The sequence below is a fragment of the Orycteropus afer genome, unplaced genomic scaffold (assembly GCF_000298275.1).
Source record: "Orycteropus afer afer isolate SDZICR_OR568_19922 unplaced genomic scaffold, OryAfe1.0 scaffold00196, whole genome shotgun sequence".
Classification (NCBI taxonomy): Eukaryota; Metazoa; Chordata; class Mammalia; order Tubulidentata; family Orycteropodidae; genus Orycteropus; species Orycteropus afer.
Genome location: NW_006921783.1, coordinates 2,053,197 through 2,070,929, shown reverse-complemented (window position 1 = coordinate 2,070,929; position 17,733 = coordinate 2,053,197). Strand labels below are relative to the sequence as shown.

Genomic DNA, 17,733 nt, shown 5'->3' with positions numbered 1-17,733 from the left:
GACACTGTGAAGAGGTAACTATGGGGAGGAAGTGGGAGGGTAGCTGTTGCATTGTGGTAAACTGTGGTCAATGACATGAGACAAAGTATATGTGGACTGCTGTATGGAAAGTGAATTTGCTCTGTAAATCTTTACCCAAATCAAAATAAAATTAAAAAAAAAAAAAGAAATATGCAAGACCCGGAGATGAAAAATCAGAAGGAAAGAACACTCTCATCATTTCTCAAACTGCAAGAACTGAAGAAAAATTAGTCAAGCCTCAAGTTGCAATACTGAAGGGTTCTATGGGCAAAAAACTGAACAATCCAGGAAGCATCAAAAGAAGATGGAAGGATCCTTGGAGAGAACAATCATGGGAGAAAGAAGGGCTGTTTATGCACAGGGAGACAGCTCAGGGGGCAGGAGTGCATGGAGGGATAGACGTAGGGAAGAGGAAACTACTGGGAGGAAGTGGGAGGGGAGCTGTTGCATTGGGGTAAATTGTAGCCAATGTCATGAGACAAAGTGTATGTGAACTGCTGTATGGAAAGTGAATTTGCTTTGTAAACTTTCACCCAAATCACAATTTGGGTGAAAGGAAAAAAAGAAGAAGATGGAAGGAATACACACAGTCACTATACCAAAAGAATTGGTCAGTGTTCAGCCATTTCAGAAGGGATATATGATCAAGAATCAATAGTACTGAAGGAAGAAGTTCAAGCTACACTGAAGGAACTGGTGAAAAAAAAAAAGGCTCCAGAAATTGGAATACCCACTGAGATGTTTTAAGAAATGGATGCAGCACTGGAGGCTCTAACTTGTTCATAACAAGAAATTTAGAGAGAGCTACCTGCCCAAAAGCCTGGAAGAGATCCATATTTGTGCCCATTCAAAAGAAAGGTAATCCAACAGAATGCAAAAATTATCAAACAATATCACTAATATCACCCACAAGTAAAATTTTGCTGAAGGTAACTAAAAAATGGTTGCGGCAGTATATTGACAGAGAACTGCCAGAAATTCAAACTGAATTCAGAAGAGAAGATGGAACAAGGGATATCATTGCTGATGTTAAATGAATCTTGGCTGAAAGCAAAGAATACCTGAAAGATGTTTACTTGTGTTTTATTGACTACGCAAACTCATTCAATTGTTTGGATCATAACAAATTATGTATGCTGAGCAAATAATTAGAGACAGTGGATTATACAATGAAGAATGCGGCATTAGCATCAGAGGAAGACTCATTAATCCCCTGTGATATGAAGATGACACAGCCTTGCTTGCTGAAAGTGAAGAAGACTTGAAGCACTTATAATGAAGATCAAAGACTACAGTCTTCAGTATGGATTACACCTCAACATAAAGAAAACAAAAATCCTCACAACTGGACCAATAAGCCACATCATGATATACAGAGAAAAGATTGAAGTGGTCAAAGATTTCATTTTACTTGGATCCACAAAGAACACCCACAGAAGCAGCAGTCAAGAAATCAAATGACATACTGCATTAGGCAAATCTGCTGCAAACGACCTCTTTCACGTGTTTAAGATTAAAGATGTCACTTTGACGACTGAAGTGCACCTGACCCAAGCCACTGTATTTTAACAACCTCAAATGCTTGTAAGAACTGGACAATGAGGAAGGAAGACCACAGAAGAACTGATGCATCTGAATTGTGAAGGTGAAGAATACTTACTGCACCATGGACTGCTAGAAGAATGAGCAAATTGGTCTTGGAGGAAGTACACCCAGAATGTTTTTTAGAAATGAGAAAGGCCAGACTTTGTCTCTCATATTTTGGTCACTTTGTCAGAAGGGCCAGCCACTGGAGAAGGGTATCATGCTGGGTAAAGTAGAGGATCAGTTAAAAAGAGAAAGACTCTCAACGAGATGGGCTGACACACTGGCTGCAGCAATGAGTTCAAACACAGCAATGATTGTGAGAATGGCATAGGATTGGGCAGTGTTTCGTTCTGTTGTACATAGGGTTGCTATGAGTTGAACCAACTTGATGGCACTTAACAGTAACAATAACATTACACACTTAATAGACAGTACAATGCGAACATGATTTCTATATGCATTGGTAAACCAAAAAGTTTGTCTCACTCACTTTACTGTGGTATTTACTTTATTGCAGTGGTCTGGAACCGAACCTGCAATATTTCCGAGGTATAACTGTAAACAGAGAAAAAGGAACTCAAAACAGAGAATACAGGGGGCAGAAGAGAACTTAAGAAAAAGCTACTATTATATCTTTAAAGGATTAGGAATATTTTATCCACGAAAGAACAAGAGGCACTTTAAAACATTCAGATAAGAAGTCTTAGAAATTAAGAATAATAATAGATTTTTAAAAAAATTTAAATGAAAGGTCAGGAGATAAAATGAAGGAAATATCTATGTACTTTTGAAAGTATATTCAAAAACCAAAAAAATGGAGGAAAAGAAAAGTGAGAAAAAGCAGAATAAATGCAGGAGGTCTAAAATCTTAATTACCGGAAATTCAAGAAAACAGGAGAAGAAAGTATTGGAGAGAAAAAAAGGCAAAATGAAGCATCCTAGAAACGAAGACTCCATACTAAACCGGCCAACCAAGGGCCCAGCACTATCAATGAAAAAAACACTCAGATCAAAATACACCACCATGGGACCAGGTTTGCTAGTCTGATAGAGCCTGATGGAACCACTGAGACTATGGTCCCTAGCTGCCCTTCAGGTCTGGAATTGAACCCACACCTGTGGCTTCCAGCCAAACAAAAGACAGGCATATGAGATGCACATTTACCTGAGGTAGATACCCTTTTTGGAGAAAACAATCATGGGAGAAAGAAGGGCTATTTATGCACAGGGAGACAGTTCAGGGGGCAGGAATGCATGGAGGGATGGACACAAGGAAGAGGTAACTATCGGGAGGAAGTAGGAGGGGAGCTGTTGCATTGGGGTAAATTGTAGTCAATGTCATGAGACAACATGTGTGTGAACTGCTGTATGGTAAGTGAACTTGCTCTGTAAACTTTCACCCAGATCACAATTAAGAAAAAAGATACACCATCCTGAAATTCCAGAAAACAGTGAAAGTAGTAAAAGCTTTAAGAGAAAAAAAGATCAGGAATTGGGATAGCATCAGATTAGTCAACAGCAATAACAGAAGCCCTAATTTATTAGAATGATGCCATCAAATATCTGACTGTAAAAATGAGCTAGATTTCTATATCCAAGCTAAATATCAATTACATGTGAGAAAAACATTTTTCACTCATGCAAGATTATCAAAAAACATTAAGTATCCCAGACACCATTTCTCAGGAAGCCATCCGAGTGTGGGCTCCATTCAGTACAATGAAAGAGTAAATCAAGAAAAAAAAAGTATATGAAATCAAACAAAGAGGAAAGACAGCGCAATTACAGGATGGTAGCTGTGCATGTCCAACATTGTAACATGAAGATTAAAGACTTTGAAAGGAATGTTTCCAAGAAAAAAGTGTTACTATATTATCTAATGCCTTATAACTGACCCTCAAGGAAATTTCCCCTCAGTAATGCAGTTTGGGGATATTAGTTATTGGGACAAAAAAAAAAAAAAGAAAACAAACAATTAAGCAAATGGACAAGAATTAACTCACATTAACACAAAGTGTGTGCACTGGGTGGAAGTACTGACAGTTGTAAAACAAAGCAAATGTGATCACAATATAGCACATAGCTCAACTACAAATAACATGCTCACTGAATATTTAACCAAAATATTTGATATAACTGGGAAAAGTAAGAGAGAGGAAGTATATGTTGGAAGGGATAGGGACACACAGGGGAGGAAGTAAGAAAGAATACTAAACCTTCATCTTGTATAATAGGAAGTCAACAGACAATTTCTAATATTGGAAAATGAGGAAATGCAGTATAAGCATATTAAGATATGGGAGGGTGGTTCATAAATGTCAGAATAAAAAGATAAAAGAACTGAAAATAGTTGTCTCTGGGAAGCTAGAGTCTAAAATGGTAAAGGAGACTTCATATACTATTTACTTTCTTAAGTTACGTGCAATTATTACTTTGTAATAAATTTATAACTGAATGAAATTAAATTATAAAATAGCTATAAAAATAAGTTAAATTATAATAAGCACAAAACCAAACCCATTGCTGTCGAGTAAATTCCTACTCAGAAACCCTAGAAGGCAGAGTAGAACTGCCCCACAGGGTTTCCAAGGCTGTAAAGATTGCCTCATCGTTACCCAGCAGAGCGGCTGGTGGGTTAGAACTGCCAACCTTTCAGTTAGCAGCTGAGTGCTTTAGCCACTGCACAACTAGCATGCCTTAAATTCTAACACTAATTGAAAATTACATTGAAAAAGTGTAACTACTCCTAGACCTACTGAATCAAAATTTCAGTCAGGCAGGCCTGGAATTCTTTGTGGGTTTTTTTTTTTCTGCTCATGGTGATTCTGATAAAATCTAAGGGCCAAAAAAGACCCATTTTGTTAAAGACAAAGTAATTACTCCAGGGTTTCCCAAACTCTGATGCACACTGGAATCACCTGGGGAATCTTTAAAACTACTGATACGGCTTACTCCCATTCACCACCATTCTGATGTAATTGGTATAAGATACAACCTGGACATCAGGATTTTTTTCCTTCTTTCTTTTTTCAATAGCTCCCTTTTCCCTTCTCCTTATCACCCCCCATCCAACCCCTGAAAATCACAAATCTACTTTTGTCTCAATCCATTTGTCTATTCTAGATATCTCATATAAATGGTATTATGCAATACGTGTCCTTTTGGGTCTGATTCACTTCATTTAGCATAATGTTTTCAAGGCTTATCCATGTCGTAACATGTATCAAAACTTCATTTCTCTTTATGGCTAAGAAATACAGTATGTATACACCACATTTTGTTTATCCATTCTTCAGCTAATGGACCCTGGGCTGTTTTCACTTGGACATCAGCTCACCAGGTGATTTTCATTGTGCAGTCAAGTTTAAGAACTACTGCAATGATGCAAGACATAATAGTGATCTATGCCATAATTCACAAAAAACTAAAAAGTGGAACATTTTAAGGTTTCTCTCTATTAAGACAAAGCTTTAGTCTTTTTCTTAAAGTTGTATCAATTCTTTAATTACAGTCTTCAGAAAGGAGTTATATTGTTCAACACTCAAAAAATATTGATATAAAGGATTTTGTAAAAATATTTTTCAATGATTAAGGTTAGGTTAGAAGCCCTGGTGGCACAGTGGTTAAGTGCTCTGCTGAGAACCAAAAGCCTGGAAGATCGAACCTACCAGCCACTCTGAGGGTAAAAGAAGTGGCAGTTTGCTTCTGTAATGATTTACAGCCTTGGAGACCCTACAGTTCCCTCTGTCCCATAGCGGCAAAGTTTAGATTATTACATTTATCTATTACATGTAACAATACACTGAAATTACCTTCTCGGCATAACAGTATTAAGAACCATCCATAGTTTATTGACTGTTTGAAGAATTCTCCGTGGAACCCCTGAATTCAAGAGCTGGTTCATATTGGATGTTAACACTTCCGCGTATGGTATTAGTTCACTGGCAGAGAGTAGGGTTAAGTGTTCTAAGATCTGCATCACTTGTGTGTGACTTACAGGGACAGCTGAAAATGCTAAAAAGAAAATTTAGTGGTCACAACCTAAATTTTATAAAGCTTTCTGAGCTGAAAGCAGCATTCCTCTCTCAGACTTTAGGCTAAACAAACAAACAAAAAAAACTACTAAGCATTGTTTTGGCTAAACTTACAAATAAAAGGCCCAGAAAAATTCATTTATAAGTACAGCTGTTATTTCAAGAAGAACAAACAAAATAAATTTCAATTTTTAAATCATATCAGTGACCCAAAGACAGTATCATTTTCTTGATGATTCAGTCTGATTTTAAAAATAAACTGAAACAGGAAAATATATTCATGTGTTGCTTTTGGAAGTAACGTTCATTGTAAAGATTCAAACTTCTTAATTTAAAAACTACCCAGAATTGTGCTCTCCAGTACAAAAGCCATTAATCACATCAGCTACTCAGCATCTGAAGTGTAGCTAGTCCAAACTGAGATGTGCTATAAATATAAAATACATACAAGACTGCAAAGACTTAAGGGTAAACAAAAAAAAGCAAAATGTCTCATTAAAAGTTTTTATACTAATTACATCTTGAGATAATATATTGTATATATTAGGTTCAATAAAATGTATTAAAATTAATTTCACCTGTGTCTTTTTACTTTTTAATGTGGCTACAAGAAAGTTTAAAATTACATGTGTAGCTCACATTGTATTACTGTTTGACAGCACTGATCTAGACATTACTCTATTGCACTTATTCCTGACCAGAGTAGGATCTTCCTAAAACCACACTACCTATTTAGAGATACAACATAGAACCTATGAAGAAAAGATATAAGCATGTCAGAAAGAAATGGTTAAAACTCCTTAAACTTAGAGAACTATTTAAAGCATGTTCACGAAAGACTATTGTTATATCCCCAGGAAAATTCTACGTAATATTAAGATTTTAATAAGTTTAACATCTCTTTGTACTATTAATGGAGGAGAAGGAAGACTATATGAAATAAAATCTATACATGTACTATACCTTCTTGGAGCTGTTTAGGAGAGTGATTTTTGGCATTATTAGTCAGGAGCATTCGCCTTAACAGGGCATCCGTCCCTGTGATTTCTTCTTCACAGATCCAGTCATCCACAATACATAAATGTGGGTAGTTAGTTGCAAGAAGACGCAATAAAGCAGAATGCAACCCTTGAAAATTTACAAGAAGTCAATTGGATTCTCCATTCTTAAAGACCAGATGCTTTCCCACTTGTCTCCCAATTCAGTAGTTAAAACCAAAGTCACTGCTGTCGAGTTGATTTCGATTCATAGCGACCCCTCCTTGGGTTTCCAAGGCAGTATCTCTACAGAATCAGATTGCCCAATCGTCCTTTGGAGGAGTGGCTGGTGGGTTTGAACTGACAGCCTTCTGGTTAGCACGTTCAAACGCCTTAGGCATTATATTTGCTTAAATAGAGATCCCCAAGTGATTTGATTCAGTTAGTTGGGAATTACTACCTATAAAAGTAGTTCTCAAACTTTCTTCTACCCCATCCCAACATAAAAGTCTCCTATCAGGTAAACCTGCTTAACATAACAGAGGTTCAAAAGTTGTGGGGAAGGAAAGAAAGATGGGGGAAATAATGTCCATTTGGAGGAGATCATATATGGTTTAAAAAAAGGCCCCACTCAGAAATTATGATAAGCCTTTGTAGGAGAACATGCCCTCTCCTTCAACCCAGTTGTCCACTTTGAATGCCTAAAAGGTCTCAGGCCTTTTATGAGCATTTTTCCATGTCACCCTAATATACTTCAAGATAAGCAATATTGTCTCTATTCCACTGTAAGGAAACTGAGGCTGAAAAACATTTATTAACTTTTCCAAAGTCACACAGGCATGTCAGCAAACAGAAGCAGCACTAATTATTTCCACAAGAGGGTACATTTGTCTTCCTTCAAAAAGGATGAAAGATTAAAAGGAATGGAAAACCTTTCTTTTACTAAATCAAAAACATTTTATTTTAGTATAGCCTGAGTGTTCATGACCATTATCATATATTATGAATAATGAGAATATATGTGATAATACCATAAAATGCATATTTAGTTATATTAAGTATTACTATGCTAAATGTTTGTCATGTAAGTATCTAATAACTGTTGCTGTTACTACACGATAATCATCATCATCAGAGTAGTAAGAGTAGTAGTAATAGCAAAACCTAAAAAACAAAAACAAAAACAAAAGCAAAAAACTGCCATCAAGTTGATTTTGACTCCTAGCAACCCCCACTGGGCTTCCAAGATGGTACATTTTTACAGAAGTAGATTGCCCTGTCTTCCTTCCATGGAGTAACTGGTGGGTTTGAACGGCCAACCTTCTGGTTAGCAGTCAAATGCCTCAGGCACTGCACCACCAGAACTTTGTGATAGCAACAGTAGTATCAAAAAGTACTTTAGAACCGATCATCCCTTTATTACGCAACTTAGATCAAATCATCACTTAGTCCCAGTAGGGATAATAACTGCTTCCTTTCTCACAGAAACTGCTTAAACATTAATGTTTCTACATTTGAAAAAGTTACTGTAACAATCAAAAGTGGTATTATTTTAAAGTTCAAACCTCTAAATGCACATAGAAATATATGTACAGCTAAGACTATCACAAAATATTGTTGTTGTTGTTGTTGTTATATGCCGTCGAGTCAGCCCTGACTCATAGCGACCCCTCCTTGGGTTTCCGAGGCAGTATCACTACGGAAGTAGGATTGCTCAACCTTCCTTCCGAGGAGTGGCTGGTGGGTTTGAACCGCCAGCCTTCTGGTTAGCAGTCAAGTGCCTTAGCCACTATGCTACTAGAGCTCCCATCACAAAATATTAGTGTAAGTTAATCTACATTTCATTATCTTTACAGTGAAATATGTTAATTCTCAAATGATACCAAATATAACATCTTTCTTCAGAAATAGATTATGCAAAGACATAAGTTGTTGTCGTTATGTGCCGTCGAGTCAGCCCTGACTCATAGCGACCCCTCCTTGGGTTTCCGAGGCAGTATCACTATGGAAGTAGGATTGCCCAACCTTCCTTCCGAGGAGTAAGACATAAGTAAGTAAATGTAAATGCCTGCTTAAAGATAACCAAGGCAGGCTTGTGTCCCTCCTTGAAACCAACCGAAACAAAGAAAAAGAAAATTCTAACATAAAATAGAAAAATCCACACTCTGAAATGTTACAAGAAGAAAAGGTGTTTAATCAAGGAAAAAATTTAGTTTCAAAAAGATTACAGTATATCCATATTGTGGAGCAATTAGAAACACTAAGGTAGGTCTATGTCACCAACATGAAAAAGTCCCCAAGGTAAGTGAAAAAAGCAAATCTCTGAAGAAGGAGTATTACTAGTTATGCTTTAGGAAAAAAAAAAAAAAAATTTACTTGTGTATCTAGTTAGGTTCACCACATCAAATTGCTGTTTCAGTCAGTCAAAATAATTGAATACTTGCAATTACATGTGGTTCAACCTATAGAAAAAAAATGTCTGAAAAGACATGCAAACTGAAAACACCTGGTGTTTTTATTTTTTAAGGTGGAGAGGTTGGAAGGGAAAAAAGTAGCAAATTTAGTAAGAGAGGTGAAGAAGAATTTCACTCTTGAATTGTCTGAATTATTGACAATGAATACCTATTATACTTTTACAACATTACAAACTGTAAGTTATTTAATAATTAACTTTAGCAGTAAAAGCAAGTAAAGTAAATACCTCCCAACTCTTGCTGCAGCCCTTGAGCCTGTCGAATAAGGAATTTGATAGGAATCTGGTCCATCAAAGAAGAGGAGTATGATTTAGGCTTTCTCTGCATGGCAGCTGTCAGTCAAAGAGAAAGGGTAAAAATACACAGTCAGAAAAAACAGAAATCTCAACCTTCCACCCAAATAGCAACAAAAACAAGATCATTTAATTCACTTAAGATGTAAGTGTAGCACATAAAGAGTGAAGAATCACTATCAAAATAGTAGATACAAAGGAAGAGCAAGAACATACTAAGGTCAAGATCTGGAAAACGCCCTGAAATTGAAACTGGTGGTAGAAAAATCAGGAGTGAGAGAAGTGATCGGCAGTCTTACACTAAAAAAACCCTGTAAATCAAGACTTGCCCAAATACAATGACAAAAACCAAATGCAGTCATAGTAACACAGCTTAGAGCTTCATGATTCCAAAGTAACTCACAAAAAAGAATCCTTAACTTACTTGTATTAAGTACTACTGTGGTGACTGACTCTTTCAAAGTTAGGCAATATGAACTTGACTTCCTTCTCTCATGCCTCCTACCAAGTCAGCCAAATCCTTAATTTCTGTTCTTTCTCTGCTATCCTAATTCAGTGCCTACTCATCTTTTGTTTGAATATGACCCAATTTCCCTGCCTCCAATTTCTCATGTCTTTAATCCATGCTTCACACTACTGCCATAATCCTCTTATTTAAATACAGACTAAACCAAAAAGCCAAACCCACTGCCACTGAGTCGAGTCTGACTCATAGTGGCCCTTTAGGGCAGGGCAGAACTCCCCCATAGAGCTTCCACAACTATGAATCTTTACGGAGGCAGACTGATCCATCTTTCTCCTGCAGAACAGCTGGTGGGTTCAAATTAGGCCAGATCATCTTTCTCTGTGGGATCTCTGGTAGCATAGTGGCTAAGGCACTTGACTGTTAACCAGAAGGCTGGCGATTCAAACCCACCAGCCACTCCTCAGAAGGAAGATGGGGCAATCTACTTCCGTAGTGATACTGCCTGGGAAACCCAAGGAGGGGTCGCTATGAGTCAGGTCTTACTCGACGGCATATAACAACAACAACAACAACAATCTTTCTCTGACTCTATACTCAAAAACCTTCACTGGATTGCTAGAGGGCACACAGTAAAGTCCCTGACAATCAAACACTATCTTGCTCTGTCTCATCTCCCACCATATTCTATATATCTGCATCCTCATTTCATTCCATGGTACTGTGCTCCATCAGGGTGTGTGCACTTTGGAAAAAGTATACTCAGTATACTTTTTCTTTTTCAATTACAAATCACAAAATGTAAAGCTCAACAATTTTTTTTTTGGTTGAGGACCAAGATAGCAATATAAGAAGCATATAACTACAAATGTTAGAATAAAGATTGAGGATCACTGTTTAAGGCTCATCAACAACCTGTGATATGCAGATGATGCAACTTTGCTTGCTGAAAGTGAGGATGACTTGAAGCACTTACTGATGAAGACTGAAGACTACAGTCTGCAGTCTGAATTACCTTCAATATAAAGAAAACAAAAATCCTCACAACTGGACCAATAAGCAACATCACGATAAAGGGAGAAAAGATTGAAGTTGTCAAAGATTTCATATTACTTGGTTCTACAATCAACACCAGTGCAAGCAGCAGTCCAGACATCAGATGACATATTCCACTGGGCAAATCTGCTGCAAGAGACCTTTTTCAAGTGCTAAAGAGCAAAGATGTCTCTTTAAAGACTAAGATGCACCTAATCCAAACCAAGGTACTTCAGGTAGCTTCGCCTCATATGCATGTGACAGCTGGACAATGAATAAGGAAGACCTAAGAAAGTTGATGTTTTTGAGTTGTGGTGTTGGTGAAGAGTACTGAGAGTACCATGGACTGCTCGAAGAACTAACAAAGTCTGCCTTGGAGGAAGTGCAGCTGGAATGCTCCTTGGAGGCAAAAATGGCCAGACTTCATCTCACCTACTTTGGTCATGTTGTCAGAAGGGACCATTGTCTGGAGAAGGACACCATGCTGGTAAAGTGGAGGGTCAACGGAAAAGGGGAAGGCCCTTGGTGAGATGGATGGACACACTGGCTGCAACAATGGGCTCAAGGCATAGCAGGGATCATGAGGCTGACACAAGACCAGGCAGCTTTTCATTCTGTGGTACATAGGGTCGCTATTGGTCAGAGATGGCTCAACAGAACATAACAACAACACACTTCTTGATTAGTTATGTTGTTATTCGAAGCTGTGGAGTTGATTTCAACTCATAGCAATGTCATCTGACAGAGCAGAATTGCTTCGTACGGTTTTCTGGGCCTTAATCTTTATGGGAGCAGATCACCAGGTCTTTCTCTCAGAGCCACTGGATAGGTTTAAACTGACAAACTTTCAGTCAGCAGCCAAGCACTAAACCATTTGTGCCACAAGGGCTCCTCTGATGAGATGTATCCTCCATTTAAATTAATAAATTAGCATTCTAGTTTTGTATACCAATCTTTCATGAACTGAGGAAGAAGGTATCAGCAGGCAGTTTAAACAATAGTTAAGAGCATAGCTCCCAGTGATAGGCTGCCTGAATTCAAAGTCTAGTTTCAACACTCACTACTTAAAGGAAGTTACCTAACTTCCCTGTGCTCCAGTGTTCTCACCTGTAAAATAAAGATAACAATCATACCTATTGCACAGAATTATTGTTAAGAGTTACAGTAAATATCTGACACATAATAAGCACTCAATAAATGTTAACTTGTATTAGTAACATCTAGAGTCCCCAAGAACAGATCAGGGTAAATTATCAATATTTATGTTGCTAGACCTATAAAATTTAAGACAAAATCCTGAATACATTTTAATGATTCTATCAAAGAAAAAGCGCTACCTAAAGCAACGATTTCTCTTTATTATCTCTGTGAAATACACACTGAGGATGGTCTTAATCCAGTAATTACAAAAGGCTTATGAGATCATTGGCTACATATGTAACATGAATAATCACATTCCCAATTTTTTCCAATATATTGCTTTCAAGGGTCCCAATCTAACATATAACCTCAACTTCAACCAAACTAGAAATGTTTTAAATATTAACACTGTCTCTTGTTGCTTTTGTGGCATTTTAATCCTTAAAAAAATGGAAAATACCCTAATTCATTTATGAAAGTAGTGTAAAACTGATATGAAAGGATGAAAAAGGAAAGGGAGAAAAAAAAAAAAAAAGAAGAGGGAGCAAATAAAGGTCAACCTAATTTGCTTAAATATATATGGAAGAATCACCCAAAAAAACAAAAAAAAAAAAGCAAAGCAAATCCAGCACCATGCCATGATCAACTAGGTTCTACTCCAGGATTATAAAGATATTAATTATACAATGAATTATATAAAGAAACCAAACTAATTATTTTGATAAATGTCAAAAAAAAAAAAAAAAAATTTTTTACCGTAGTGCCTAAGGCACTTGACTGCTAATCAGAAGGCTGGCGGTTCAAACTCACCAGCCACTCCTCAGAAGGAAGATGGGGTAATCTACTTCCATAGTGATACTGCCTCAGAAACCCAAGGAGGGGTCTCTATGAGTTGGGTCCGACTTGATGGCACATAACAACAACAACAACTGAAAAATTAATTTTCTTTTTTAAAAAAAAAGTTATTTTAAGGATAAAAGGAATTTAGAATTTGGCTAGTCTAAACTAAATGTCAATACCTTTCCTTTTTAAACAAGTGATAACTTGTTAGGAGATACTACACAGAATATATTGGTTTTATGTAAACTACAAAATATTATTGACAGACATAAAAAAATGACTTGAGTCATAAAAAAGAATGAATAAATTCAGTCATTCAACACATATTTAGTAAGTGCTTACAACGTGCCAAGTATTATTTTAGATGCTAGACATACAGCAGTGAAAAAACTGGACAACAAACATCCTTTATGAAGCTCACATTTTAATAATAGACAAAAAAAATTCATATTCCTAGATGTGAATACACTATTATAAAGGTGTAAATTTTCTCCAAAATTATCTATAAGTTTATCATAATTCTGATCAAAGTATCAATATAACTTTATTTTGTGGAATTTAACAAAATTATTATAAACTTCATGTGGATTCAAATATGGGAGATTAGACAGAAATTGTGAGTAAAAACAGTAGTAGTGAAAAGCACAAGAAATGCCAGACATAAAAAAGAAAATTCAGAAACAGATATAGGTTTGTAGTAAAATTTGATTATTTATAATAGCAATTCTCCAAAGCAGGAAGAAAATGATGGATTATTCTCTATGTAATAATCAGAGAAAAGACAATTACAAAAAAATAAAATTGGATCTCTATCCCTATTTTACACCAAAATAAATCCAGGCATACCTAAATTAAAAACAAACAAACAAAAAACAGTGTCCTAAAGCACATGAATTCCAGCCTCTATGATCCTGAGTAACTAGACGGTGGCCTGGCTACCACTGCAATTGCTCTGAAAGGTATCACAAAAGGGGGTCTTCAATAGAGTGGGAGAAAAATGTGGAACAAAATTCAAAATAATAAAAATACCAGGCTTACTGGTCTGATAAAGACTGGTAGAACCCCTGAAACTATGGCCCTCAGACACCCTTTAAGCCTAAATTGAACTTACCTTGTGGCTCAATTTTCAGCCAAATATTAGGCCTATAAGGTAAACAATAACACCAGGGAGGTATGAGCTCCTTAGAACAACCAATCATACAAGATCCAAAGGGCAGCATTTGCCCAGGGAGAAAGCTCAGAAGGCAGGAACGGTTAGGAAAGAAGGACAACGGAAAATGGTAAACACAGGGAAGAAGTAGGAAGAGTGCTATTCATTGTTGGGATTACAATCAAAGTCATGAATCAAAACGTGTATGAATTATTGAATGGAAAACCAGCATGCTCTGTAAATTTTCACCTAAATCACAAAAAGTTAAAAATAAGTAAATAAATAACAGTGTCCTAGAAGAAAACAATAGGTGATTAGTTATATAATTTGATAACCTCCTTTGAAAGATTTTCCTCCCCATGAAATGATATAATTATTATCATAAACAAATGATAATGTGCAGTATTGGAAAAATATAGAGAAACTGGCATTCCTGGGAAGTAATTTATGTTTTAAATTCTTGTGATTTTTTTATAACCTCTGACTTAGTAGCTCTAGATGTGGGAATCTGTACCTAAGTAAAAATACAATCATGACTGTGTGGAATTGGTTCTCAGGACGTGCATTCCTCTACTGTTTTTAACAGCAAAATTTGAGAATAAATTAAATGTCCAACAATAAGGAAGTAAGCAAGTAACAATATATATTTAAGGTGAAATATTATGCATGAAAGATAACATTTTAAAAAAAAGTTTACCATAATAGGCAAATGTTGAAAATGTATTAAATAAAAAGAGTAGATTAAAAATATGTTATGATTTCAACTTTGTGAAAGCTCATATATGCAAAGACTAATGGATTTTCTAAGGAGCACTGGCGGCATAGTGCCTAAGGCATTTGACTGCTAATCAGAAAGCAGGGAGTTCAAACCCACCAACCATTACATGGAAGGAAGACCAGGCAATCTACTTCCATAAAGATTTACCGCCTCAGAAGCCCAATTGAGGTAGCAATGAATCAGAATTGATTCGATGGCAGTGGGTTTGGGGTTTTTTTGGAATGAATTTTCCAGGAAAATTTTAACGGTGATTATCTGTAGGCAGTTAAAGTGATGGGTGGTTTATGCTTTCTTCGTTTTTCTTTGTACTTTTCTCATTTCCTAAGTTTTCTCTAGTAAATATTCCTTTTAAAAAAGTTTTTATTTTAAAAATCAGCTGTTTTGCAGAAAGTAATATATGTAAACAATTAGGTACTCTTTTTTGTCAAAACTCAATTTAGCTCTAGGTTTTTTACAGCTCTGAAACTTCAAGTTGCTAAGAAATAACATCTGCTAATGTTTGCCTAAAAGTTTCTGTATTTTGAAAAGAGGAAGTTGGAATAATTTTCTCCTCAGAAGAAAAATATTAACTATCAAGAGCAAAGAAAAACTTAAAAGTTCAGGAATTTAGAGCTAGTGAGCATTATAGTTTCCCAAGTACCAAAGGATGTGTCATTTTCAATTAAGAGAAACAATTTTACATATAACAAAATGATAGAAAAAAAAAAAAAAAGGCCAGATTTTATTGTTAAATGAAGTTAACTTAAGGGTCAGTTAAGGAAGAAATGCTTTTAGCTACTTAAAAATGGGGTTGTGTTTAGGAACAGAATAGGCTGACTGCTTTAGGAACACATCTACAGTTCCCTATATAAATGATATTAATTATTATTGTCTTCAACTTCATAAGTATGTAAATATAAACTGTTTTACCTAACAATAAAGCCTTCAGAAGTATTAAGCAGAAAACTCTTTGTAAAAAAATATAAAACTTCAAATGTAGCAATAATATTCAATTTTTCAAATGGTAGAGCACAAGGATTTATTATTCTTTATTTCCTGTACATTCCTTTGAATCTATACACTATTCAATTTAAATTAATACATATGCATTTATCATAAATATTTTAAGAAAAATTTAAAAATGTATGTGTGAAAAAAAATATATATGTATTTTTAATGGCTATGCTATTCTAATATTTGGTTCTATCTCAAATTCCGGAATTCCATATTTTACCTTCTACAGGTTTATTATAAGGGCTAAAACCACAAAGAGTTAACAGGGTGCTGTATCTACAACACATCATAGGTAGGAATAAACTTCAGACAGAATGATTTATTTTTTGGCTATATAAGAGCAAAATTCTCCCATGTTGGGACATATTGTGCAGTTTACTTATTTCCTCCCTACAGATGAGAAATGAGACAGGAAAAAAAACAAATCTTCTAAACTAGAGGAAAAATTACTCCAAAGAAAGGCCAATCTCTCCATTTCTCCTCTACGCCCCATCTCCTCTCTCCTCTATAGGCATCAGTCCAGGGATTCTCCCCTCTCCTACGTATCATCAGTTCTCTCCACTTTGCTAGACTATTCTCAAGAGTACACATTCTTTTCTCTCTCCCATCTATTTAAAAAAATCTTCTCCTGACCTCATTCTTCTCTCCATTTACTGTATCATTTGTCTCTTTTCCTTTATAGTTCCTCAAAAGAGCTCTCTCTAATATCTCTAACTCTCCTTTTGGATCCACTATAAGCAGGTTTTCATGCTACCATCCCAGTAAAACTGTAAAAGTCAAATGATTTCAAACCATATGCAGTCATTGGCTGAGCCTCAGTCCTAACCTTACTTGAGCAATCAATATCATTTGACATAGGTGATTACTCCCTTCTCTTTGAAACACCTTTCCTTTGCATCCAGGACATACCTCCTACACATCCTCCCTTCATGATCTTATTTATTGTCATGATTTTAAATATCATATATATGCTGACAAGTCCCAAAGCTTCAGTTCAATGAATACCAGACTGGTATACATAATTGCTTCCTTAACATCTCCACTTGAACATCTAAGAGACATCGTCTTCTTAGCATGTCCAAAATTGAGCTCCTGATCACTGACAAATCCGCTTCTTCTCCATTCTCTCTATTTCAGTTGATACCCATTCTATCCTTTATCATCAGGCCAAACGTCCAAGTCAACCTTGGCTCCTTTCTCTCAAAGCCTATGAATCCATCAGCAAAATCTCTCAGCTCTAATTTCAAAATATATCCAATGGCCTGACTTCCAGTAAGATGGTGGAATAGGGAGAAGGACTGCACAGACCCTCTTCAACAAAGAAAAACAGAACCAATTAACACAGACACAGAAAATAATCCTGGACCCCTGAGCCTTGAAGAGAAGGATATAGAAGTGGACTAAATGCCAACCAGCAGAATAATTTGCATGAAAATACCAAAAAAGGAAACATACGGAGCTGTGGTCTGGCAGCAATCCTGAGCAAGCCTGACAGCATGACACAGACAGCTTGGAGAGTGCCGAGTGGTGTAGGACCTAAGAATTAATCTAAAAATCAGGCCTGCTAGCCAGGGACCGCATGGAGGACTGCTCTGGTGGCTGGTGAATAAAATGTAAAGCACCAGTGAAGAGAAAGCCAGGCTGACCTGTAGACTTTTTCCTGTCCGGAGGGCACCGCCAATTTGAATGTTTACAAGCAGCTTGACCATTTTGGATATTTAAAGAGACAGCACTCTCTGAGATTCCAGGGGCTTAAGAACAGGTTCTGCTTGCCAGTAACACCAAGAACACTCCAGACCTGGATGACTAAAAAGGTGCGACATTCCCCTTGTTACTCTTATACCCTACACCCCTTGGTGAATGGGGATGCGGCCATCCCCCACTCCCACCCACCTTCTGGGCCCGCAGGAACTCCAACCCAGTCTGTGTGCTCAGGCAGAGCCTGGGT

General features: G+C 36.5%; 1 protein-coding gene across 1 annotated transcript in view; it reads right to left on the bottom strand.

The window, feature by feature from the left end:
• INTS2 (integrator complex subunit 2) overlaps window positions 1-17,733 on the bottom strand; it is a 66,564-nt gene that overhangs the window by 12,890 nt on the left and 35,941 nt on the right. Inside the window, exons 15-17 of the mRNA XM_007947873.2 lie at window positions 9,321-9,425; window positions 6,606-6,770; window positions 5,421-5,622 (exon numbers count right to left, since the gene is read on the bottom strand). Coding sequence (XP_007946064.1) covers window positions 5,421-5,622; window positions 6,606-6,770; window positions 9,321-9,425 — 472 coding nt within the window. The remainder of the gene's footprint in view (window positions 1-5,420; window positions 5,623-6,605; window positions 6,771-9,320; window positions 9,426-17,733) is intronic.